Genomic DNA, 27,380 nt, shown 5'->3' with positions numbered 1-27,380 from the left:
CTTGCGTTCCCTGGTGACCCTGTATGTAGCCTGGGGCGGCCCCTTTCTTCTTTTTCTCTCTTGGTTTCATGCTCTTGGGCTGCCTTTGGCCATGCTTGGTGGAGTTGTGCCTGTGGTTTTGCCTCGATTCGTGATGTCGGGTTGGTCTCGGCTTGCGTTGGCGCAGCTGGCCCTCCTTCTGGTGCTCGATTCCGGTTCGTTCCTCTTGAGCTGTTGCCCCGGGACCTCCGGGGTTCGGCCGCTAGGTCAGCTCTTCCCAGCACCTCTTTTCGAGTTCTCTTACTTCGGCTTTCGCCTTGCGCTCCGTTGGTCTTGCCCCCTTGCGGCTAGAAGTAGTTGTGTGTCACTGGGGGTTGTGTTCCTTCTCAGTGGGGCATGGTGTGTATCCCTTGACTCTTTTTTTTTCCTTCTGCTGGGGTATTCCCCGCCTGTGCCTCCTTCGCGCCTCTTGGCTCTGTGCCGTTCCTGTCTTGTCTTCTCTCGTGCGGCGCCTTTCTGCTCCGCCTTCCTTTCGCTGGAGGTGGGGGGTTACGTTCCCCTTTGGGGGACTCTGCCCTTCTTTACCTCTGCCTCTTGGTTTTTGCAGAGAGGGTTCTTCGCTCCTCCCTGTGCCCGTGCCCCTTTTGCCTGGTGAGGTTGGTCCGTTCCTCCTTGCCTCATGATGCATCCCCTGTTGGGCTCTGTGTTTTGTTGGGCTGGTGGGTTTTTCTCGCCGTCCCTCCTTCCCTCTGGGTATGGCTAGGGTATCTATTCTACGTTAAGTAATCTGCGGCTAGTAGGCTCTATCAGATGTACCAGTTACCTACCTTCGGTAATGGTGTATCTGGAAGAGACGATACTAGCCGCCGATTCCTTCACAACCCGTTCTTCCTCCCCGTTCTGCAAGGTCCCTTCTGCTGGGCTTTCGGCACTTGCCCTCTTTTGTGTCGCTTGGTCACTACGGGTGCCCCTCCCCCTTGGGTTGAGCTTGCTTTCCCCTCTCTAGTGGAGTGAAAGTGCAGGATGTGTTCTTTCATATTCCTGCCCTTCCTACCCACTGTGTTACTTTCGATTCATGGTGGGCCATGATCACTTTCAGTTTGCGAGCTCCCCTATGATCTTACCAGCACCCCTCTGGTTTTCACCAAGGTGATGCCTGTTTTTGCTTCTTAATTGCAGAGAATAGAGTGTCAGTCTTTCCCACCCTATCTCTTCGCCTGACTGTTGAAAGTGAGCTCACCTCAGGCAGTCCTCTCCTACCTTCAGACTACGACTGACCTCCTGCATTCGCTCTGGTTCATTATCAACTTGCCAAAGTCAGGTGGTCCCTTTCATTGGAGATGTTATGAACACGGTGCAGTTTTGGGCCTATTCTCCTGAGCGACAAGTGCAAGATATTTGGACAATTATGCCAATGTTTCAGCCTCTATTCTGGATTTTATGAGACTGACTCTGAGGCTGCTGGAACTCATGGCCTCCTACATCCTGCTTGTGACTCATGCACTTTGGCATAAGTCAGCCTCTGCAGTGGGACTTGAAGTTCCAGTGGCCCTGGCATCAGGGGACACTCTCCAACATGGTCTAGGTCGCTGATGGAACTGTAGAGGAGCTGTTACAGTTTTGGAGATTTGCCAAGCAGTCACATGGACACCTGTCTGTGTTTTCACCAGGCACTACTGAATCGATTATCTGATAGACTACTAGCCACAGATTCCTTAACGTAGAATTATTCCCATGTGTGAGACTGGACCTAGAAAACCTTTTTCTTGCCCCCGCAACTCCGTGCACCGGGGGCGGCACCATGGGACTCTGCTCTGACGTCGTCTGCGGGCGTGACATCAGCGAGGTCACATAAGCCCCAACCCGGCGCACTGACATTAGTTTTCTTCTTTTCCGCGTACCATGCAGATCTGGATTACCTTGTTCGCCTGTTTTCAGGCCTTCCCTGGTTTTGGTCATCTGCATGTGGTGTTTAGGCGAACACCACGATTCCACGGACTGTGACGCCTGCCAGCAGCTCAAGCCCAAATCCCAGCTGGAGTGCCGGATGAAGCTGCTTTCGGCCCTCCTGTCCAGGTCGGCCCCATTCCTGCGTCTGTCCCCAGAAGGGTCCAAAACAAGCCGCTTCCGGCTGCGCCGCCTTCCTCCCCACGGTTCTCTGGTCGCTGCTCACCGATGGGTAAGTCTGCCAGTCTGCCTCTGGGGCCTAGTCCTCAGTTGGTGGAGGGCGCAGGTTCCTCTCGGGACGTGCGTCCTCGGACGTCGGCCTATCCGCCGTTCCCCGGCGCGGAGGCGTCCAGGACTCAGATGGAGGCCTACGCTGCATCTCTGCAGGCCTCCTTGTGCCTCACCCCTCCCCCTGAGATTTCCATGGTCCCCTCGCGTCGTGCAGGGCCGGCTGTGAAGTCGCCAATGGATTCATCCCCGGCGCCGCCAGGTGCGGCTTCAGGAGCGGGTGATGTGGTGTCGCCGAGGTGCGGCCCCCCGGGGTTCCCCTCTTTGACCCACGGCTCTCCCGCCTCGCGCAAAGCCTCACTGGGTTCCTTGTGGTGTCGAAGGGGGTCGCCGAGACTCTGGGCTCGTCCCCGGGTTCCCCTCGGTCCTCTGGACAGGCGGTTGCCTTCCTGGAGGCCGAGCTGGCTCCTGTTCGGCGCCAGAGGCTTTCTTCCCCGGGCCGGATGGCGCCTCGGGTTGAGGCCGGGTCGGAGGTCGCCTCTCCACGTCCCTCTCCATCTGCATTGGGCCCCTCCGGGGTCGTACTGGTGCATATTCTGCGCCGCTCCTTGTCGACCCTGCCCTTTCCTCCTGCATGACAAGTGGTACTGGAGGTGGATTCGGCCCTTCGGGTGGATGCGCCAGTGGCGAACGCTCTGTCTCCTGACGCGGACTCTCCGGATCGGCATCGCCGCGTCAACTCTTCCCCGGACACTGCTTCATCTTCAGACGACTGCCGTCTTCTCATCTGTTCCTCGCCAGAGTTTGGGCGCCGCATTGTGGCCTTCTCTCCAGCGCCTCCTGGAGCTAGCTCTACCGTCCCCACGGTCGCGGGTCCCGGGACCCCTATCACGCCCCCGGAGCGGGGCTGCTCCTGCGGTTCCACCTTCTTCTCATGAGGCCCTCGTGTTCCCCACTCGTCGGTGGGGCTCCCATCCTTTCTGAGTGGGCCTTTCCTTCCTCAAGTGGGGCGTGGGGACCGGCGGCTCAGCTTGCAGCCCTCACCCACAGAAGACTTGCTCTCGCACTTGCGCGGCCCTTCGGAAGCGGGCGTTGCCTTTGTCTGGCCTATTGCCACCGCCACTAGGATTTTGCAGATGGGTCACCCAGTCGCTCCGGTGCCTCCTGACCATTTGTTGGAGATCCTGCACCAGGGCTCTGGTGGGGTGGAGCCTTTGCTTCCTTTTGAAGCTACGCTCCATGATTTCCTTTTAGGTGCCTGGGGGCGCCCTGCTACAGGGGATCTGGTGCCTCCGCCACTGCTTAGTCGCCACCGCCCGGCTCCACATGGGCCCACTTGCCTTTCTTCCCATCCCTCTGCACAGGGCCCTGGTCTTCAGGCTGCCCTTCCGTCTTTGCCCTCGGTGTTGCTCCCCTGTCACGAGAGGCCCGTTAATTAGATTCTTGGGGGCGCAATGTTTTTGCAACTTCGACGCCGCTCTGTGTGCACTCAACGTGCTCTGTGTTTTGGCTAGGACTATCTCTGCCCTCGGGGACTCCAAGGAGTCCCTTCTGCCCAGACTCTCCGGGGACAGCGCTGTGGCGGCCTTGCGGAGCCATGTGCTCGATGGTCGCGAATTGGCATCATTTATTCTGCGCTCCGCTCTGGATGTCGCCGACTCCATTGCCTGTGCTATAGCATGTTCGGTTGCCCTCCGCCGCCATGCCTTTTTGCGGGATGGTGTCTTTCCCAGAAAATATCCGTAAGCGCCTTGTTGTTTTGCCCTTTGATGAAGTCTTGCTGTTTAACACTCACACGGATTCTGCGATTCGGCGGCTCCTTGCGGGACTCCATCCTCCTCCTCCTCCGTGAGGTTCGATGGTCGGTTCTTGTGTGATCTTTGGGAGGCGTTTATCCCATTGTTCCGTTGGAGCTCTGTCTTCTGTTGCCGTCTGGTTTTGGATGAAGTCTGCCTTGGTGGCCTTTAATTGGCCCTTCTGAGCTTTGGTTGCTGGTACGGCCCTTTTGCCTTGTGGGTTTTTTTTTTTTTTGCCTCCTGAGTTTCTTGTGGCTCCTCTGGGTCACTGGTGTGTATGGGTTTAGGTTGGAGTGCGCCCTCGAGGTCTTGCTGTTGCCCTCGTTGTGCCTTTGGCTGCTGGTTCGGCCCTACACCTCCTAGGTACGTTTTCTTTTGGCTGCTTGTTAAACCGCCTGTGGTTTTGTCTATATGCCCCCTTTTCGTTCTACCTCTGCATCAGGGTTTTTCCCCTAAGAGGTGTCTCCCCTGGTTTTATTGGGGATGTGTCATACCCCAGGCGGGGTACTGGTTGACTATTGTGTAGTCCTGTTTTTAGACAGGCGGCTGTGACAGCCTTTTGGGGTTCCTTGCGTTCCCTGGTGACCCTGTATGCCGCCTGGGGCGACCCCTTTCTTCTTTTTCTCTCTTGGTTTCATGGACTTGGGCAGCCTTCGGCCTTCCTTGGTGGGGTTGTGCCTGTGGTTCCGCTTAGATTTGTGATGTCGGGTTGGTCTCGCTTGCGTTGGCGCAGCTGGTCCTCCTTCTGGTGCTCGATTCCGGTTTGTTCCCCTTGGGCTGTTGCCCCGGTCCCTCCGGAGTTCGGCCGCTAGGTCGGCTTTTCCCAGGACCTCTTCTCGAGTTCTCTTACTACGGCTTTCACCTTGCGCTCCATTGGTCTGTGCCCCCTTGCCGCTAGGACCAGTTGTGCGTCACTGGGGGTTGTGTTCCTTCTCAGTGGGCCGTGGTGTGTCTCCGTTGACTCTTCTTCTCTTCTGCTGGGGTCTTGCGCTTGTGCCTCCTTCGCACCTCCGCGCCTCTTGGCTTTGTGCCGTTCTTGTCTTGTCTTCTGCCGTGCGGCGCCTTTCTGCTCTGCCGTCCTATCGCTGGAGGTGGGGGTGACGTTCCCCTTTGGTGGACTCTCACCTTCTTTACCTCTGCCTCTTGGTTTTTGCAGAGGTGGTACTTCGCTCCTCCCTGTGCCCGCGCCCCTTCTGCCTGGTGGGGCTGGTCCGTTCCTTCTTGCCTCATGATGCATCCCCTGTTGGGGCACTGTCTTTTATTGGGCTGGTGGGTTTTTCTCGCAGTCCCTCCTTCCCTTTGGGTATGGCTAGGGTATCTATTCTACATTAAGGAATCGGCGGCTAGTAGTCTCTATCAGATGTACCACTTACTTACCTTCCGTAATGGTGTATCTGGTAGAGACGATTCTAGCCGCAGATTCCCTCACGGCCCACCCATCCTCCCTGTTCTGCGAGGTCCCTTTTGCTGGGCCTTCGGCACTTGCCCTCTTTTGTGTAGCTTGGTCCCTACGGGTGCCCCTTTCCCTTGGGTTGGGCTTGCTTTTGCCCCTGTAGGCTGCCTTTTCCCTCTGGGGTGCCCTGTTCACTGCTTGCTGGTGGAGGTGCACTCTGGTTGGCCTTTTGGGGTGGATTCTTGTGTCCTTCTGTGTCCCCTACTTCTGGGGCTTTCTCCTCCATCGCAGTCTTCCTGGCTTCTTCCCCTTTATTGTTCCTAGATATGGCTGCGGTCTTCCTTCGTCTGCTGATGGAGTCTTTCCTGTCATAGTGTCCTGCTCTGCAGTGCGGACTCTGACTTCGTGGTACTGTTTGGTCACCGTGGATTGCTTTCTTTGCTTTTCTTTTTTACTACTTTATTGCACACTGTTCTCATACTCAGTTTTTTGTTTGCACTGGCTCCGCGTGGTGGCGCAGAAAGATTCTCCGAAGCAAACTGATGTTGGCGCGCCGGGGTGGGGCTTATGTGACCTCGCTGACGTCACGCCAGCGGTTGACGTCAGGGCGGAGTCCAGTGGTGCTGCCCCCGGCGCGCTGATTTGCGGGGTTTTCCAGGTCCAGTCTCACGCCTGGGGATAATTCTACGTTAAGGAATCTGCGGCTAGAATTGTCTCTACCAGATACACCATTACCGAAGGTAAGTAACTGGTACGTCATTCCCGCAGGCAGTTTAATTTTGCCTGCTCAGCACGGCAGTGCTTCCAGATGCCAGTTCACTCCTCAGATTCACCTCCTTTGAAGGAAGGGTAATTTCTTTAATTGCAAGTAGAGGAATCTGTGGTTAGAAGAATCAATTTGAAGAATAAGTTACTTCCCTTCAGTAATACTCTTCCTGATTGATACTATGTCTAATCACAGATTCGTCACTGGACGCCTACTACCACATTCTGTGATGTGGATTTTCTGGCGTAATAAGGTCCAAAATTAGTTTTTTTCACACTGCTGGTATAAACTTAATCTTCAAGCTGTGCTCCACCTTCTAACATCGTTGTGGTACATTGGCAACAAGTCGCAGTCACACCAGACTCCTTTGCAGTGACTTCTATTCATTGAAACTGTCTTAAACGCTGCAGTTCCATTCCTTCCCTCCACTTCAACGAATCCAATATTTCTGGGCTATGATCCAGTGTTTCAGCCTCAACATCATATTGCAGTCGGAGCAGCTCTGAGCTTCTACGCCTGATCCTCTTGTCAGCTACATTAGGGGCATATGTGGGTTCTGCAATGGAATCTGAAGTTCCAGTAGGCTCAGTATCAAGGAATTTTGATGGATATCATTGGATTTCAGAAGAGATGGATGATGATATGCAATGGTGACTACTCAAACGAAATCGAACCAGTGGCAGGTCCAACTCTCTGTCCCACCCAGAGCAGATAGGGGTGATGGACCGGTCCTTGCCGTGCTGGGGAGGTGGAGGCCAGAGGACTTTGTCACTGACAGAAGCTCAGCTTCACATCAGTATATTGGAGTTGCAGGCCACTTGTCTTGGTCTGAAGGCTTTCCTGCTACTTGTGGCATTGAAACAAACAAGGCGGAGTGGGGTTCTTAATCCTGAGGCTGTGTGTCTCTGGAGTTGGTTGGAGCTGGCTGGGGGACAAGGGCATTTCCCTGATAGTGAATCGTTGAATGCTAGGCAGAATCTGGCATATCATGAGTGGTGTCTACATCCCGACGTGGTGCATAGCATCTTTTTCAACAGCAAGAAGAACCCAGGCTAGACCATTTTGCCACTGCTGAGAATGTGCCATGTCACATGTTTTGCACACTGGAGGTTCTACAAAAATTCAAGATGCATTCTGACTGAAATTGAACACAGTACTCCAGTAAGCCTCCCCGTCCCGGCCCCTAATGCTCTGCTTTCTGAAAAGATCAAGAACGACTGGGCCCCGGTCATCAAAAAGAATCCGGATTGAGCCAGAATACTGTGGTACCCAGAACTTCTGGGCATGGTCATCTGTCCTCTGATTAGGCGACCTCTTCATGAGGATCTTCAGTCGCAGCAACAAGGTAGGGTCCTCCAGTAATATCTGTGCAAACCACATGTGTGGGGATAGAACAGCAGTAGCTGACTGCATTTGACCTGCTGCTGAGGTGGTGGACGTCATCCTTGCCACCAGATGCCCTTCCATAAAATCCATTTATTCCGTACCCAGGGACACATTTCTGGCCAGGCGTGGTGGTGGTAAGATTGATCTCTTACAAGTAAAGCAGTTGACCGTCCTATTTCTTTTTCTTCTGGTATTTGTTTTCTTTTTCTTTTTTTTAATGCTCAGCCCAGCAACGCCTTGCAGTGGGCACTATCAAACCTTACTGGTTGGCCCTTTCCATGTTTACCGGACCCTCTGCCCTTGTTTAAATCACCCATTTTAATTAAAGGTTTGACACTCATGTTCTCTTTCAAGCCATTTGTGATGCTATTTGGCCTAGAAATTTCTCATTTATACACCGCTCGAGCCGATGACTAGTTGCTCTCTCCTTCTCCTGACACCGGAGACTGTATTCCTCATCGTGCCTACATCAGCCCATCATGCAAGTGAAGTCCGGGTAACTGTTCTACACCACCTTTGTCCCAAACAGGTTGATGCTGAGGACTCAGTGGCATCCTTGCTAAAAGTCATTACTCCCTTTCATGTAGGGCAATCCATAACCCTGCCTACAGTCTTTGATCCCTCTTACCCTTTGAAAGAGAGGAACAGACTCAATCGGCTGGACCCTAAAAGGGCTTTAAGCTTGTTAATTGATCATAGCAAGGAACGGTGTGTGGATGATCAGCTTTTTGTGGGGTTCTCCCGGGCGAAGACTGGGATGGCTGCGCAGAAGAGGACCCTGTCACGGTGGATAGTCTTCTGAATCAAGATCTGCTCTGCACTGGCGAAGTAGCAGCTCCGGAATGTCTGAGAGTCCCTTACACCAGAGCTAATGCTGCTGCTACTGTGTTGGCTCACAGAGTCCCTATCCTTGTCATTTGCCAGGCTGCGACATGGGTGTCAGTACATACATTCACAAAGCAATTTTGTCTTGATGGTCATGTCCAGCGGGAAGGACACTTTGCTCTTCCAATCCTGCTGGTCTTTTTCGTCTAAATCCACTCAATAGTCCGTCCCCCCGGAGAGATACTGCTTTGGTATCTATTCTAAGGTGAGCAGTTTGTGGTTAGAATTATACATTAGAAGAACAAGTTACTTGCCTCAAGTTAATACTCTTTCTGGTACTCACTCCTAACTAACCGCAAACACTGCCCTCGCTTCTCCATTCTGTGGATTGGCCTCTTTTTAACATCTAAAAAGGTCCCAAGTTAGAGATCAGCACACTGTTACCAAGACTTGGTAACACTCCATGTGTTGGAGTGCAGAAAGAGGAAATAAAAAACGGACATGAGCACGCAGGGGGGCACCTATATGAGGCTCTGAACTGTCTTTTCTGGGGCAGTGGGTATGGAGCCATTGGGAGCACTGATTTAGAAAGTTTCCACATCCAATCTGGTGCTCGTTGGTGAAGTATCCACCAGAAAATGTGATACGGAATGTAGGTAATTAGATTTTTTTAGTTAGAGTACTGCTTTCCTTCTTCTTGCTCCCAACTTTCTTACTACTCTAGTCAGGGCTTATGATTGATTAATGCTGGGAGAAGAAGGAACAGTTACCTTGGGAGAGGAAGGAATAGTTACCTTGGGAGAGGAAGGAACAGTTATTTACTTGTAATTCAAGTTCCCCTCAAAGAGGGGACTCTTCATTGAAGTCATTTGCACACTGCCACCCTTTCCACGGAGGAGTGTGAAAGAAAGAGGAAGTTAGAAGATATTGATTTCAGCATAAAATCCCAATTATCCATTAAATGCAGACAGACCATACAGTCACTGATAAGGCACAAGTAACATTTCTATCTTTCTGCTTTCAGTGCTGTTGTACAGTATTTTCTTCTTTCCTCTTTGTGCTCTGAGTATTTCTGTTTTGTTCTTTCTTGAATTTCTTATTTCTCTGAATCTTCATTTTCTTTGTCCTGGAAACGTCTTCCTCCTATGCTCCTGTAGACTCTTTTCATAATCCCCCATTATTCACCCTCTACACCGTACCATTATCTTCTGTTATCCATTCATTTGGTTTTCATTCACATTTATGTGGATGATACTGAAATGTCATTTTCGTTTCCTGCTATTACTGATTTCTGATTCTCTTTAGGCTTGGTTGTCATTCTCTCATTTAATCATGGATGGCTTATATTTTTTTCTTTTAAATGTAAATATTTATCTTTCCCACTCCTTTTGCATTTCATCGTGATATTACTGCATTGTGTTACCTTGTTTCGGACATCATTTTAAAGAGTTATGTCTTTTGGCAGACTGATCAGTAGGCATCCCCTGCGGAGCACTCTCAAAGTCAGTATCTAGATTATCCCCAAAGCACTTCTGTTGATTCCCATGTTAAATACTGCAGAGGTGTCCATGGTCCTGAAATTCTACAGAATCACATGTTCATGTTGTTTCCTGTGAAGGATTGCAATCAGTGTATTTTAGGAATTTATCACCAGTGCATTGATTGTAAACAGTACAGCAAGCAAAAGTAGGTTTTGAAGGTTTAGCTTATTGGCAGTTTGTGTTCTAAATATGTGTGCCCTCTTCGAGATGTTATTACTGTGGTATTCTTTTTTGAAAGTATGTACCCTAGCTGGGTGTGCTGTTGAAAGTGGTTGTAATAATGATGTTAAACCTTTTTTATTCTCAACCTTTACACCACCACCCTTGAAAATAGTAAAGAGTCGAACAGGCTTTAGGAGTCCAGCATTCCAACAGAGGACCAGAACACTGTATTATGGTCGGTAGGGAAAACTTGCAGTTGCAACTTTATTTCTGCTAAGTAGTCCCTATAGATAGAAGTATTGGGTGACATTCACCAACAAGAATCTCACCAATCCCATGTACTATGTCAGAGAAGAATATTACAGCTCACCTTCAGTGTCTTCTAGTCTGAGAAGGGGATATACAACAAGGCCACTCTCTGACGTTGTACATTATCTGCTTCCTCCCATCCAGATTGCTTTCTGGATAACTTCATCCCGCATACTAATACTGCACTGTTCCTGCACTACGCGTGTTGGAACTTCTCTCTTCTCCCCCAAACTTACAACACTTTCAATCCAGGCCTCACCCTCCTCTCTTCCTCATCCCAACATTACCTGCCATTTGTTCGACTTAGGCCTCTTACTTCCATAACCTCTGCTGCTTTTTGTCTGGGACTCTTCTGCACCGAGGCTCCCAAGCACTATTCCCATCTGTGGTACAAATGCTGAAAACCAGCAACATGTAGTTCATTGTTTTGGGTATATGAACACTTACAGGTAGAGAAAGGAAATACAGCTAGAAAGTAAGCCATTCTTCCTGAGCAGCCAATCGGATGCCCTCTCTTGTTTTTGACCCACATTCATGGCCTGTTCTCCTAATCGAACAGGACCCATAGACCATAAGGCTTGCTAACCCATAACCTATGTTCAATCATCACTTTCAGCAACACTGCCATGACATGCAAATATGAGTATCTCCTGCTCTCAGTCGATAAAGGTCAGCAAGTGAACCTAACCCTCCTTAACTCAACATTTAAGCTGCTTATAAAACTCTGGACCTTAACATAGTACTGCAGTGACTAAAATAATGGATGGTTATGTCTGGGTAGGCATATATGCTCTTTCATACCGATCAGAGCAAAAGAAAGTATGTGTTTAGTCCACATGATCCCTCATGCTTTTACTAGTGTTCAAATATCCATGTGCGCCTATTGTTAGGAGCAACGATGAGTGGCAAAGCTTGGCCAAAACCACCAGCTGCCTAGACAAGGTAATCCTTGGGAAGAAACATCACTTTCTCACCCTGAATAGAGCAAAAACCGAGATCCTAGTCCTGATGGGTAGACCCCAATACACTCCCTTTTAGTGTGATGAGCCCCCTTGAGGCAACTTAGCCACCATGAAAAAAATCTAACAATTTGAAATCCTTCTTTTTACAGACCTACAGTTAACCAACTAATTCAACAGTTTGTTTAACGTCTGATGTTCTGGAAAATTCTTCCTTGCTAATGTCGTGAAGCTGGCTGGAGCACTGATGATGGCTCATCTGGCTACTCACTGCTAGTTGCAAGATTCAGTCTGCCAGAATGTGCCATAATCTGACACAACTTCATGCACTTATTGTCTAAGGCAATGTCAGCTAGGAACCCTTGTTTATCTGTCTTTCTTTATAATCCGTCCCTTAGCCTACGAGGATCAAACACAGGTCTGATCTCTCAGCGTTGAAGGCCCACAGACTCTAGAATGCACTGAACAACTTGGATCGGTTCTGAACTTCTTGCTTTTCAGGAGGCCTCTGAAAATGTTTTGGGTGCCCATTTGATTGAGGGTCAACACTTCATAGGCAACAGATGAGGATTAAATCTAACTGTGCTTGATCACCTTCCAACAAAGATCCTGACAGATTGATGCTACCTATAGCACTAACTATACAATGGGAAAGTTCTGTTGTTTCAGGCCTTCTACCGTAATTCAGCACTACAACTGGGCGGCTAGATAAGGTTACTGCCTTGTTGTCCCTTATAGAAACTTCAGTTTCTCATGTACTAATGTGTGCTCTAAACTAGGTATAAGGTGACATGTGTAGCTTCATTAAAATCTGAATGCTGCAGCCATATTATTCGGAGTGGGTCTGAGAGCCTTTAAAGAAGGACACACGATGTTGTTGGGTCAGTTGTGCGGGTACTAAATGATGATGTGCAGGGATCAGTCACAGGTATGCAGAGTGTGGCCAAATGAGTATAGTTCTGAGGTGAGGAATTGCTACATTTTGCCAAATAATTGATGAATCATCTCTGATTCGTTACTGTATGGAAACATCAGAAATTGCACTCATTCTTGAGCTATGTTAGTTTTGTGTAAATACTTAGGTTGTAACTTTGTAAATATTTAAACCATTATGGTTTTTGCTTGTGTTTGTGTGTGCTGCGCGCATGCATGTGTTAGTGTGTGATTAAATTGTGTAGATGTTTCATTCTTACATCGGTATACTAATTTATCTGTTGTCAAAAAGATGCCTGTTTATGAGGGTTACTAACCTTATAGGTGGCCGTACAGGCATTTAGGTTATTCCTGTGTCCATAGTTTACCTTTGTATCGGATCATACATATGCCACGTTTATGCACTATAGATTCCACATACATTCTGTACAGATGCATCCACCACTAAATTTATTTTATGCTTTATAGTAATAATTTGGGCATTTGTTAGTCCGGTATTTTCTTAAAAGAATAATACAAAGATATTTTAATCTCTCTTATAGCATGTGTATCTAAGTATTCTGCTGGATGTATCTATTACTATCCATCATTCCATTCCACACACAATCCTGAACAAACGGACAAATTACAGAAAGACCTGAAGCGGTACCTTACTAGAAAGATTGGATTTGAAGCGGTCATGAGGATACGATGTACAAAAGGTAAGTGTACAACAGGAAACCATTTTTTTATGTAGAAATATTAAAAGTCACCAATGAGCAGATACATTTTTCTGTCAAAGATAGAGGTAAAATGACTAGATCCATTAAAATAAATTTCCTGTGAATTATGTTAACTGCTACGAAATGTAAGTGGACCTTGATTTGCTGTGTTCTAATTTTGCATTTCCTAACATTTCAGTGCTTGACTCCTATTATTCATTTGACTTTGATGTAGTTTTATTTTTTTTAATATGTTTTTATTGTAATTTTCAATACAATACAAGTACCAAGATGATGGGTGACCGTAAAAAGCAACTTGTGGCACACCTATCTCCTCATTTATACAGTACATTCTGGCCATAGAAAAGACATATGTCTTGGCAGGCATTGACCCTCGCTTATTCAGCAATGTAGAATCCACCTCTCCACATTTCCCTCAGTGTTCCCCTGACTATCCCCACCCAGAGACCATTGTCCCACACATGTCATTACAGATCAATGTCTTCGGCCGCTCTCCAGGGACCCAGTCTGTTACCTCGCACAGCAGCTCACTGGGATTACTTGGGATGTATGATAGCTACTGATATCGGAGATATTGACTTTCCTTCAGATCGTACTGTTCTTGCAGTGTGAAAAACTGCAGTAGAAGAATCCTAAGTTACGTGGTATTAAGTATAGGGATTTTGGCACCTCACAGCAGATTTGCACAAATCGTAGGTTATTTTGGAAATTCAGGTAACGGTGCTTAAAGGTATGGAGAACCACTAACGTCCACAGACAAAAGCAAAGAGCTTTGTATACATGAATTTCACTCCCAAGCACACGTTATATCATGACACGGTTTCCCTATTTTAGTGAACCGACGCAGTAATTCCAACACAAAATATAAACACTTCCTTTTGGTTCTTTCTTTTCAGGCTTTTATTCTGTAGATTTCAGCCACAGCAATACGTGTTTCGTCGCAATTGGGGCGTGATCCCGCGACTTCATCAAGGCTATACTTTTCCAAGTGTTGGGATTGTCAATGTGGTGATAATTTCAACTCACAAAGGGGTTCCAAGGGGTCTTGCGACCGTCCAAATACACAAATCCTTGTATATACAAGTCCAAATTTTCGCCATATACAGCATGATCATCTATTCCAGTTACAGAGTACAGCAACCGAATTGGAGCCAAATACATCCACCGTGTATTGGATATTGAAGAACAACTATGTCAGAAATTGTGGTGAAGAAATCACTCCTCAAAGCCTGCACGTCCAGTTGAAAAAGCAAGATGTTTGTGAATGGTACACATTCAAATGTCTCTAGTGCCTACATTCAGGTCTCAGTCCAGCAGAATGTGGCATTTTTAGGATTAGTTCTGCAAAGAATTCAAGGCGGGGATCGAAGACTGGCATGGATATTTTGGAGGAGAATGTGGAGGCTTCTACCTCGGGAGTAAGAGTAAAGCTGATGACCAACTCCACAGAGAAGTCTAAATCTAAGACTCTCAAGCAGACTGTAAGATCCTCTCACGCTACCTCTAATGATCGGGCATCTGGTCAGGCACTGCCCTCTGCTACAAATCATGAAGTCAGAGAGGCTGCAAAGAGAAATTCAGGAAAGGCAAAGAGGACATTTACCCCAGAGCCACCAATGAAGAAATCTTAGGCTTCTGGACCCGACCGGGGGGGTCGAGGCCTTTTATTCCTGGTGTCAAAAACCTGACCTACTATGGATCCTGAATAACTGGGCTAAGTATCCTGTTTGCACTTGACTTTTAGTAGTAAAGTGGACGAGCTGTCCATGGCTCCCCTAGGAAGGGGAGGGGGTTACAGGGTAGTGAACACTGGCTCACAAATCACAGTGCACGCAGCGAAAGCAATACTTCCTTATCTAGCCAAATACTTTCTTTTATGAAAAAAAGATAAGTATTGTATTTCTACCTATACCAACACAAAGACAAAATATGACATTCAGAAACAACTACCCAGTGCCCCTTAGGTCGGGTCTCTAGCGTTTCCATGGAAGTTCCCTGTCCCACATTCTCCTCGCTCTAGCAATAGTGGTTATTCCTCATTCACTATTGGCAACAACCAGGGAATGAACCACTAGTAGTCTGAGTCTCTAGCGTCCCCTTTGACTGTTCTAAAGTTGAAAGCATTCCAGCCTGACGCCCTATGTAGCCAGCAAATTCCCCCAGGGCCGACTGGCCAAATTTCAGTCTTACCCGTACCTGCAGGCTCGGATGGTCAGGATTCTCTGAGCACGCCCCCTCTGCCAGCAATGAAGCATGAGCGGCTGGTCTAGGTGCGTTCACTGCACATAGCCCAGGCAGACTTTACTTGCTGATCCCAGATCTCCTCACACATGGTTGCACACCTGTGGCAACTGGAGGTTACTTGCGACTCCTCATTGCAGGTAAGTCTTTTGATTTCTCCCTCGATAGGGGCAGATGATGAGCAGTTCCCGGTGGTGATCTTTCGACCACAGGTAGATGAATGGGGGTTCCCACGGCGACCTAACTCATCCGACAATGCTCTGGGTCAGTACACATTTCTGACTAGTTCCAGTGAACCCCTCTGGCATACATACAGGGTCACCACGTACCTACTATATATGAAATCCGACCCGCTCGGCACAGCAGGTGTCCGCACGGCAGCCCCTCCTGTCATACAGAGTTACTGATGCTTTGCTAAACACAGGCTGTGACTCGACTGACACAACTTTCATTATGGCCTCCTTTATGGCAGCCCTCCTCTGGTATATGGTGGTCATCGACTTTGTCCTGGACATGGGCAACGACCTGATCAATGCAGCAGCCGTTTGCAGTGGGAGTCCACTTGACAGGATTTCCCACTGGTCCTCGCTCTCTCTTCCTCACAGTGCACATTGGTCTTGGCAAGCAGGTAGGCAATGGTGCTCCAGGATGTAAGCCAGGTGGTCTATGATTCTCTGGGTGATGTCTCCTCAACCAGCAGAGAGACTAGAAGGCCTTGTCCTCCAGTCCTGGTAACAAGCAGAAGTCATGCAGAGCTTCCCCTCCTCACACAGCCCATCTGGCTGCTTGGCAGGTGACAGTATTTGGGGTCTCACTTTTCCCTTGTTATAATCGTTTTCCAGAAACCAAATGTGATTTAGGATCTGAATCTTTGAAGTTTATGTTGCAGGTCTGCTTCTTTTGAAGTGCCCACTCCTCTGCTGTCTTGAAAGCAGACTGTCACAGAAGAAACAACTCCAAACGTGGTAGCCCCACAACACAGGCAATGGGAGTGACTAGAGTTCATAACTGGTTGTCAACCACAGTGATATGAGTCTCTTATCAGCCCTGTGAGAAGTTAGCCTGGCATATGATGTCCACTAGTTCTAGTGGGCACCTTGCACCAGTCTAATCGACCCTTATTGATGGTGGTTGTAAAGTCAACCTTATAGAAAGCTATCCTAGTGGTACCATGGACCAGCAGTCATCAGGCTAAGACTTCAGAGAGCGTATTAAGCAAGTTGTTTTACCAATTATAATCCCTTGAGTACCAAATGAAAGGACACCACACAAGATCATACACACACTGCACAGCACTGTATCCTCTTTGTATAGTACCACTCATATACACACATGCGTTTAACGTGCACGCACTGCACAGCACTACATCCTTCGAGTATTGTACCTCTCACGGGCACACATACACCCAGCACATGCATTCAACATGCACAGAGTACACAGTACTGCGTTATCCTTATATTGTACCCTTCTCAGGCACACAAAGACCCAGCACAGTTACACCACTCTTGCGCTGCACAACACTTCACATCAAACTGATGTAGGCCAAGGGTGAGTTAAGCACACAGCAGCGGAACGAGAATGAGTGAACCTGTAGGCCTCACTCCAGTGACATAGGTTAAAAAGGACCTATTCACTCCTACTGATAACTACACAGTATGCTGCTACCACCACACTTGTGCTGCTTAACTACTGGTGAAGGCAGTAGCATTTCACCACTATGAGGGTAGCGCTTTGAGCACCCTGTCTGGTCCAACAAGACCGCAGTCTGTGAGACAGGTTTATGTCATGTTCACACTTATGATCTGTGTTTGCCTATGACAACAAAATTCAGCATTAGGGATCCAGACATCAATACAGTTGGGGACTCAGGGCAGGGATGCACGTCCATTACCATACAGAGAACGTTTCCGTTCCAACACTTCATCATAGCTCTTTCAGCCAAGCAAAAAAACTAAGATTTCAACCCCATCAGGGACAAAGCATACAGGAAGCTTTCAGCACCTTCAAAAATGCGGTCATCCTTGAGAGTACAGCAGATTTCATCGATACCAAGTGTTAGAAACGGGACCCCCGGCCGGCCAAGGCTCACGCCAAAGTCAGTCAGGGATCGCCATTTCTAAGGTCAGGGCAAGGGAGTCACACACCAAGACAACCCCTGCTCACCCTCTAGGTAACGTGACGCGAGCAGCAAGGCTAATCTCGGAGGCGATCTGTAAAGCGTTTGCGCGCGCACCCCAGCGACAACACCCTAGGCCCACCACAAAGGAAACTCCACACAAGGTTATATCAAAAATAGCCTTTGTATTATAATAATAAAAACACATTAGATAACACACACATACTTTACAATGTGCCAACAGGCACGGGCAAGATTTACAAGGGATTATGTACAGGACAGGGCCACCTGGACCACTGTCAGGGGTATGCACTTTTTAGAAATAACACTTGTAGGTATAACACTTAGCACATAAAATGGTTACATGTAGCATACAACCAGTAACTACTGGTAAAGGGTAAATACCTCCTACGCCACCCTAAACACTGTAGGGAAATCACGCAGGGAACTAGGACCTTATCATCAGGACCTATGGAAGGAAAACCTATCACCTAAGCAAGTCACATTTAGCAAAGGGAAGGAAACCTAAAATAATCACCTAAGCAGGTCACATTTAGCAAAGGCAATAACAAACAATGGCACATGAAACATTAAAACACATTCAGAGGTGCAGGTAGAACATTTGCGCAGGAATCAAATTCACAAGTAAATCACAAATTGCGCAGGGTGCATGAAGCACAACACTAGAACTGTCCCTCAGGCCAACTGGCCTCGCAAGGGGCTGGAATGCCCTGAGTCCAATGTCAGGGAAGGCTGCGCAGGCAGCCAAGAACAAAGCCTAAACGTAGCAACTGTCCACTAAGTGCTGGACAGTTGTAAATAGCAGGTAGGCAAAGGTTGGAGCCACGTGGGCTCAAGAACACTGGTGGGGAGGAGACACTGTGTGGGAGCCTCGGGGCTACTGACCACACTCGTGTCCCCAGAGCCTCTCTGGCTCGCAAAACAAATGTGCTGGCACCAAAGAGCTTCTGCGCTCTAAACCAATGATGGGCGCTCAAGAGCCTCTCTCAGGGCTCAATGGGCCAGGGTGCCGGCACTCGAGCCTCTCGGGGCTCAAAGAACAAATGCAGGTCCCTGGAGCTTCGTGGGCTCTTAAAACGAATGCCCCCTCGAGCCTCGGGGCTCGTAATTATACATAGGGCGGGAGCCTCGCAGGCTCGACAAAGATCAATTGCCCCCGGAGCCCTTGGCTCCCACAACGAAATGCTACCCACGTTGGAGCGGCCCTCTGCCAACTGGGGCCGCTCGGGAACAAAGAGGCACGCCCCCGCACTCACCGGCTGCTTCCCGGGCGGCGCTTCTCACTCTCGGTCGGCTCTCCTTCTGGGCGGCTTGGCGGTCTCCTGGGTGCACACGGGGAAGCCCTCGAGGCTTGGCCAATCCCTGTGCGGCCCCGGGATGACGCTACGGGAGTCCCTGAGGTCGGGACCAATCACAGAGCTTCTGTCCTATGACGCTAGGGAATCTCCGCCGGCTGGGCCAATCCCAGCGCGGCCCCCTCGTGACGTCAGCGGCTGCCTCCTCTCGCCTTCTCCTCGATCCTGGGACTGCGGCGGTGAAACAACGGGGCAATGCCGGGTGGGCACCGGCGTCAAATTAAATATAAAGCGAGGTGGGCACTCGCTCGGCCTGGCAAAGCGCTCCAAAGCGCTAGAATCAAAATAAGGCGCACCCAGCGCTTAGGGGTAAAATAAAGCGCTCTTCAGCGCTAGGAGTAAAAGGAAAAGCGCTCCACAGCGCTAGTGGGCAAATAAGCGCTCCCAAGCGCTAAGAGTAAAGCAAAGGTTCCAGCAGGGTCTGGAGGAAGGCAGGGGGGCAAGGCAGGGCCAGAGCCAGCACACTGGGTCTCCAGGCAGGGAGACACTCCAAGTGGCGGTCCTCCTGGCCCCAGCAGCAGCAACAGCCCCCTCTGGCAAGGATCCAAAAGTAGAACAACTTCTGTGGGGACACAGCCCCATTTTTATACTGTAAATTCCTTTGTTTCAGGGTGCAGGGTGGGGGGAAACCAGTTGCAGCTGGCTTGGGAGTACCCTTGATGGCCCAACCACCCCTTTCATTCACTGGGGAGGCTTGGGTCGTTAGACAAACCACAGGGGGGCGGAGCCAGCATTGTGTGGGGAAAAACCCAGCCCATCCAGGACCCAGGTGCACTCCTCCCACACATCACTCATGCTGATCTCACACTCACCACCGGGCAGACCCATCCAGACTTCCTGGAGCCTGGCATGCCAGCCAGCTCCAGCCAATCACCCTCCAGCACCCTCACTGCACACATACATCAATGTCCAGAAGTAGCACTTCCCTTCCAGACACATACATGCCGCATACACCATCTCGCAGCATTCATTCTCACGAGTTCATACATACTAAACTCGAGCCTGCACTCCCCACACATCAGGAACTAACATGGACACACACATTCCCCATGCATTCCTATGGGAGGGCAGGCCAGCCATACTACACGCACGTACTTTACTCTGGGGCACAGGGAAAAAGTGCGCCAAGACCCAAAAATCACTAACACTGGGTCACAAATAAAAGCAAAAAGATTAGGGGTGAACCTGCCCTAAGGCCCAAATCCAACACAACCCCCTTCCAGCCAAAACGCAGGGCAGACCAATCACCACCGTGATGGACTTCCCTGCTTGGGGCGATAAAACAAGGACGCGGGCCCACAACTGCAGGGACACCCTCCTGTTTTACGCCACGGTGAACCCCTGGGGTTCTTTCTAAAACTACTGTAGGGACTAACTGGGCTACCCCACTGGTACTCTCCAGCTGCCCTCGGCGAGGACCAGGCCCTAGGCCACCCAGGTACCACTGGATCCTGCCTACCCACAAAGTGGGGGGTAGTAACCCCTGGCACATAATAGCCATGCTCCACTCTTCCTGTCTGTAAGACAGGGCTAGACTGCCACTGGTTCTCCAACCTAGGGTATACAACCTCAGGCGGACCAGGAGTCTCAGGGAAGGCTCTCCTCCCCTTACCTCTTCTCCTAGGGTTCCTCCTCCTCCTGCGAGGGGTCCCCTCTAAACAACATTCTCCCAACCTAGGGTTTAACCCCTCAGGTGGTACCGGGGTCAGAGGTGGGCTCTCCCACCCTCTGCACCCCCTTCCAGAGTCCTGCTCCCTCCCAACCGGGGCGGTACCTCTGGAAAAAGAACTGGTCAGGACACTGATTACAGTAGTCCCACCCTTCAGGTCAGGCGGATCCTGAACCTGGCCTTCCAACCTCTGGTCTAAAACCTTTGGTGGAACCAATGCCTGGCACTCCAGGACTTCTGGGGACTCACATCCTATCCCCCAATCACTCCTTGTACTGGACTCCTGTACCCTCCCTACTGGAGCGGTACTGCCAGACTCTAGAACCATAGAAGCTCCGCTTACAGATGCTCCAGGTCCTTTACCCACTAGGAGATCTCCCTCAAGTGAACTAACAGGCAAGTCTAGGTTCCCTTCCTGGTGTTCCCTAAAGAAACCATCCAGGCTCGGTGACAGGGCTTCGGGCGTCTGGGGACTCTCGGTCACACACTCACTCCCGCTCCACTGAGACAGGCAGTCAGCCCCTACACCCTTCTCACTAACCAGGGACCTAGCTGGGCTACTCTCACCCTCCTCCACCACACTGGGCTGGAAGACACCTGACCCACTATTGTTGGAATCACTCACTAGTGACTCTAAAGAACCTCTCGCACTGTCCCAGCGCTCTGCTTCCTCTGCGAGGGTGTCTGGATCAGTCAACCCATATTCCAACAGGTGTTGGCGCAACCCTGGCTAACAACTATTGAGCACCTGCTCTCTTAGAACCAGATCAAATAGCTTGGCAAACTCAGTTCCCATGTGAACCTCTAGCCAATCAGACAGTGCACCTTGACATTCATCCACAAACTCTTCCCAAGACTGGTGAGACAGTTTCCTAAGGTTCCTGAATCTCAACCTTAACTCCTCTTCTGGGGAAACAGGCACCACACTCGGGAAACTGGAAGTGGGACTGTCTACACTAATACTTAAATAGCTGCCACCACTGGATTCAACCCTCCCTGGGGAATCCAGAAAACCACAACTGCACTCAGGGGATAACCTATCCTCTAGGGCTACCTTCTCCCTGAACAAGGCCCGTTCAGCCTCTAGCTTGGCGTGCTCCAACCTGAGCTGTTCCATCGCTAGCTGATGCTCCCGCTCTTCCCTCCTATCCAACCACTCCTCTGGGGACAGGACAAGGGATGGGGTGCTGGTACTGACACTGGACCCAGCAAGGGACTCCCTATCTATGGGGTCCTCACTATCTGCTGATATCCATCAACTGTCATCATCATACAACTCACATTCTTCAGGGCTCTCCACAGACTCACCATCCTCATGACGTGCGGCCCGGGCCCTATCTCTCTCACTGTGCTCAAGATCCCACTGACCCTTTTGCCATTGGATCAGGCTGTCCCTAAGCTGGGACTGAGTATCCAACTCACTCACCTCCATGCCTCCCTCTTCACAGAATCTGACCAGCTCTGACCTACTGTACCTAAAAAGACAACAGAGATCAAAAACAGGCTCCATTTTGGCGGACGTTCTCAAGAAGAGTTTGACACAGGGAACCTGGGGGTCTGAGCTTACACAGGAGTACACAATTAACACAATTCAGCAAGATTCCTATCTCAGAGAACTTGCACTCCACTGTCCAGTGTAACACAACACTCATTCACACACAACCCTCCCCTCGGACTGGTAAGGCAGTTTCTACACCCCTGACTTCTCAACCTGACCATAAGCGACACAGGTACCAGACTCTGGGAGCAGGGCGGGGAACAAATGTACTGGACAGAAATTACAAAATGACACCTTTCAGGAGAAGCAATACTGATCTTCCCTAAAAAACAATAATCCCCAAAATGTGGTTATCTAAAATTGTAGAGTTTTGTAATGTGGCCTGTCGCCACTGTGGTACAGCGCAAACGCAAGTCCAATCCGCACCGCTAGCCACCAATGTTGGAAACGGGACCCCCGGCCGGCCAAGGCTCACGCCAAAGTCAGTCAGGGATCGCCATTTCTAAGGTCAGGGCAAGGGAGTCACACACCAAGACAACCCCTGCTCACCCTCTAGGTAACGTGACGCGAGCAGCAAGGCTAATCTCGGAGGCGATGTGTAAAGCGTTTGCGCGCGCACCCCAGCGACAACACCCTAGGCCCACCACAAAGGAAACTCCACACAAGGTTATATCAAAAATAGCCTTTGTATTATAATAATAAAAACACATTAGATAACACACACATACTTTACAATGTGCCAACAGGCACGGGCAAGATTTACAAGGGATTATGTACAGGACAGGGCCACCTGGACCACTGTCAGGGGTATGCACTTTTTAGAAATAACACTTGTAGGTATAACACTTAGCACATAAAATGGTTACATGTAGCATACAACCAGTAACTACTGGTAAAGGGTAAATACCTCCTACGCCACCCTAAACACTGTAGGGAAATCACGCAGGGAACTAGGACCTTATCATCAGGACCTATGGAAGGAAAACCTATCACCTAAGCAAGTCACATTTAGCAAAGGGAAGGAAACCTAAAATAATCACCTAAGCAGGTCACATTTAGCAAAGGCAATAACAAACAATGGCACATGAAACATTAAAACACATTCAGAGGTGCAGGTAGAACATTTCCGCAGGAATCAAATTCACAAGTGAATCACAAATTGCGCAGGGTGCATGAAGCACAACACTAGAACTGTCCCTCAGGCCAACTGGCCTCGCAAGGGGCTGGAATGCCCCGAGTCCAATGTCAGGGAAGGCTGCGCAGGCAGCCAAGAACAAAGCCTAAACGTAGCAACTGTCCACTAAGTGCTGGACAGTTGTAAATAGCAGGTAGGCAAACGTTGGAGCCACGTGGGCTCAAGAACACTGGTGGGGAGGAGACACTGTGTGGGAGCCTCGGGGCTACTGACCACACTCGTGTCCCCAGAGCCTCTCTGGCTCGCAAAACAAATGTGCTGGCACCAAAGAGCTTCTGCGCTCTAAACCAATGATGGGCGCTCAAGAGCCTCTCTCAGGGCTCAATGGGTCAGGGTGCCGGCACTCGAGCCTCTCGGGGCTCAAAGAACAAATGCAGGTCCCTGGAGCCTCGTGGGCTCTTAAAACAAATGCCCCCTCGAGCCTCGGGGCTCGTAATTATACATAGGGCGGGAGCCTCGCAGGCTCGACAAAGATCAATTGCCCCCGGAGCCCTTGGCTCCCACAACGAAATGCTGCCCACGTTGGAGCGGCCCTCTGCCAACTGGGGCCGCTCGGGAACAAAGAGGCACGCCCCCGCACTCACCGGCTGCTTCCCGGGCGGCGCTTCTCACTCTCGGTCGGCTCTCCTTCTGGGCGGCTTGGCGGTCTCCTGGGTGCACACGGGGAAGCCCTCGAGGCTTGGCCAATCCCTGTGCGGCCCCAGGATGACGCTACGGGAGTCCCTGAGGTCGGGACCAATCACAGAGCTTCTGTCCTATGACGCGAGGGAATCTCCGCCGGCTGGGCCAATCCCAGCGCGGCCCCCTCGTGACGTCAGCGGCTGCCTCCTCTCGCCTTCTCCTCGATCCTGGGACTGCGGCGGTGAAACAACGGGGCAATGCCGGGTGGGCACCGGCGTCAAATTAAATATAAAGCGAGGTGGGCACTCGCTCGGCCTGGCAAAGCGCTCCAAAGCGCTAGAATCAAAATAAAGCGCACCCAGCGCTTAGGGGTAAAATAAAGCGCTCTTCAGCGCTAGGAGTAAAAGGAAAAGCGCTCCACAGCGCTAGTGGGCAAATAAGCGCTCCCAAGCGCTAAGAGTAAAGCAAAGGTTCCAGCAGGGTCTGGAGGAAGGCAGGGGGGCAAGGCAGGGCCAGAGCCAGCACACTGGGTCTCCAGGCAGGGAGACACTCCAAGTGGCGGTCCTCCTGGCCCCAGCAGCAGCAACAGCCCCCTCTGGCAAGGATCCAAAAGTAGAACAACTTCTGTGGGGACACAGCCCCATTTTTATACTGTAAATTCCTTTGTTTCAGGGTGCAGGGTGGGGGGAAACCAGTTGCAGCTGGCTTGGGAGTACCCTTGATGGCCCAACCACCCCTTTCATTCACTGGGGAGGCTTGGGTCGTTAGACAAACCACAGGGGGGCGGAGCCAGCATTGTGTGGGGAAAAACCCAGCCCATCCAGGACCCAGGTGCACTCCTCCCACACATCACTCATGCTGATCTCACACTCACCACCGGGCAGACCCGTCCAGACTTCCTGGAGCCTGGCATGCCAGCCAGCTTCAGCCAATCACCCTCCAGCACCCTCACTGCACACATACATCAATGTCCAGAAGTAGCACTTCCCTTCCAGACACATACATGCCGCATACACCATCTCGCAGCATTCATTCTCACGAGTTCATACATACTAAACTCGAGCCTGCACTCCCCACACATCAGGAACTAACATGGACACACACATTCCCCATGCATTCCTATGGGAGGGCAGGCCAGCCATACTACAAGCACGCACATTACTCTGGGGCACAGGGAAAAAGTGCGCCAAGACCCAAAAATCACTAACACTGGGTCACAAATAAAAGCAAAAAGATTAGGGGTGAACCTGTCCTAAGGCCCAAGTCCAACACCAAGTAAATGTCTAACTTCTGTAACACTGTTTACAAGTCTGTCAATGAGCAATTCAGTAACATCACTGTCGTAATCGAAGAAGAGAAGCCCCTCGTCAACAAGAACTCCAATCAGACTGCCTGTGGCATAGTCGTCAGTCGTGCTTCTGACACATTATTAGATGCATCTATGGATGTCTCTTTTTGTGCCTTTTAACCATTTTGGAATGTAACCTTTGTGACAATACCGTTGGTTGATGAGCATGTGGTTCATGCCTGAGACCGAATCCGAAATCATGAACATGCCATTTGATGGACTTAATGTCGTCAGTAAAAAGGTGAATGGTCAGTCTATCAGCACTGACGCAGAGACAGCTAGTTTGATTTGTATCTTTCAGGTCAGATGACTCTATAACGGAAAGAGGTGCCAGAATCAGAATACTTTCCAACAAGCTAACTTTGATCATGCAAACAAAAATACGGGGACTGTGTACAACAGTCTAGGCCACAAAGACAACATTGCTGCAAACACAGCAAAGCAAAAGACACACAATTGATGGACGGAATGCAGAACAAATCAAAACATTCACCCATAATCATTCTTTTGCTCACCATGCCACCCCAGTTTAGACCTGGCCATATGCAAATCAGTCTCGACCCTGTGCCTCATGGGAACAGTCCAGCCCAAACTGACAAGCCAGGTCCTCCCTGGACCCGAAACAAGCATCCTATTATTGGTTTCAGGGTTTCAACCCTCATCAGCCAGGATAGCTTGATTCCAGTGGCACAGTGAGCCCAGGACCCACGTCTGGGCATACCTGGCGCACTTAGGGCGACAAAGCAAAAGACACACAATTGATGGACGGAATGCAGAACAAATCAATACATGCTTGTTTCCAGTGTAGGGAGGAACATTTCCTGGCAGTTCGGCTGGTCTGTTCCTATTGGGCGCAGGTTCAAGACTGATTTGCATATGGCTGGGTCCAAACTGGAATGGCATGGTGAGCAAAAAACGATGGATTTAGGCCCAGATCTCTGTACTGGGGTGAATGTATGACATTGTTCCACATCCTGTCCATCAATTATTCTTTTTGCAAACACAACAAAGGCAGCGCTGAAGAGTAGGTCAGTTGTACAAATATGGCAACAAGGGATCTGGAGCCTGATTTCCTCAGTGTAACATCCACCCCTTCACCCTGCCAGTGGAATGGGGGATGAGCTACTATCTTGAAAGCTGGCAAAAAGTAACATCAGACAGGTGGGTGTGGATCATTGTAAAACTTGGCAATACTATAGCATTTTCTGAGGAACTTTCGTCTCTCCGTCCAAGAAAATAGAGAGACAGACACTCAAAAGAGATGCATCTAGCGGTTGACCAAAGTAGTGAAGACCACTGTGGAAGATGTGCCTTGACCAAAGAAGAATCTAGGATTTTACTTGAAATTTTATCCCTAAAAAAGAAAATGAGAATAGCAACCATTGTTAGATTTAAGAAACCTTAAGAAACTCATCAAGAAGCAAAGCTTGTGCCAGATCACAAACCAGGAACTATTGCTATTTACCAAAACGTGGAGTTTCTAACATCTTTGGATCCGGGAGATGTGACTTTCCATACCCCAATTCATGCAAAACACACAGATGGTTTCATCGTTTCATGATCATAGGTTAACTTAATCAGTTCAAGTCATTACTATTTGGCCTAAAATTGGCTCCTTGTATCTTTACAAAATGCATGACTCCAATGGCAGCCTTTTTAAGAAGAGAAGGTTGAGTAGTATATTGTTTAGACAACTGGCTCGTAAGAGTGAAAACGCATGAAGTTTGCCAGGATATGACAAAAAGGGCATAGACAACATTAACAAGCTTCGGTCTACATATCTACGTAAAAAAAATCTAGTCTGACCCCAAGCACAGAAATGGTTTTCTTGGTTCCAGGAATTACACAAGAGAATTAATGGTCTTTCCATCTAACGACAGAAAAGAAGCAAGCTAATTCACAAATTAGATGACAGTAAGGTTGATTAAAGCAATACTGCAGACTATGTTGTGTATGCTGCAGATTGATCAGTGGTGGCGCAGTATGTAAACTCACCTCACCCCCCTTAGATCAGTTCTAAACATGGCTGCCTGGCTCATAACTGGTACGAAACTGTTTGAACACATCACACCTGCCCTCAAGATCCTCAACTGGCTTCCCATCGAAGGAAGATGTACTTACAAGACTGCCTGTATATCCGACAAAGCCCTTCATTCTCATACCACAGACTATATCAACAACAAACTCACAAAAGCAGGAAGAACCAGAACTCTGAAAAGTTCCAACACACTTCTTCTCAGTCCTCCCAAGCTAAAAAGGAAACCAACCCAGACTTGCTCTTTTTCTGAAAACGGACCCGGCATATGGAACTGTCTCCCAAGAGATCTTCGATGCAACCCCTCTTTCTCCTGCTTCAAAAGAGACCTTAAC

At 49.5% G+C, this 27,380-nt stretch overlaps 1 protein-coding gene across 3 annotated transcripts in view; it reads left to right on the top strand.

Annotated features, from left to right (window-relative positions):
• Positions 1-27,380, top strand: part of SEC24B (SEC24 homolog B, COPII component) — a 722,844-nt gene that overhangs the window by 394,285 nt on the left and 301,179 nt on the right. For all 3 annotated transcript variants that reach the window (XM_078676584.1, XM_078676585.1, XM_078676583.1), the window contains one exon: positions 12,767-12,925. In XM_078676584.1, the coding sequence (XP_078532710.1) occupies positions 12,767-12,925 (159 nt within the window). The remainder of the gene's footprint in view (positions 1-12,766; positions 12,926-27,380) is intronic.

Source organism: Lissotriton helveticus, chromosome 2_1 (assembly GCF_964261635.1).
Source record: "Lissotriton helveticus chromosome 2_1, aLisHel1.1, whole genome shotgun sequence".
Classification (NCBI taxonomy): domain Eukaryota; kingdom Metazoa; phylum Chordata; class Amphibia; order Caudata; family Salamandridae; genus Lissotriton; species Lissotriton helveticus.
The sequence above is the reverse complement of the archived record's forward strand: the minus strand, read 5'-3'. Positions and strand labels throughout refer to the sequence as shown.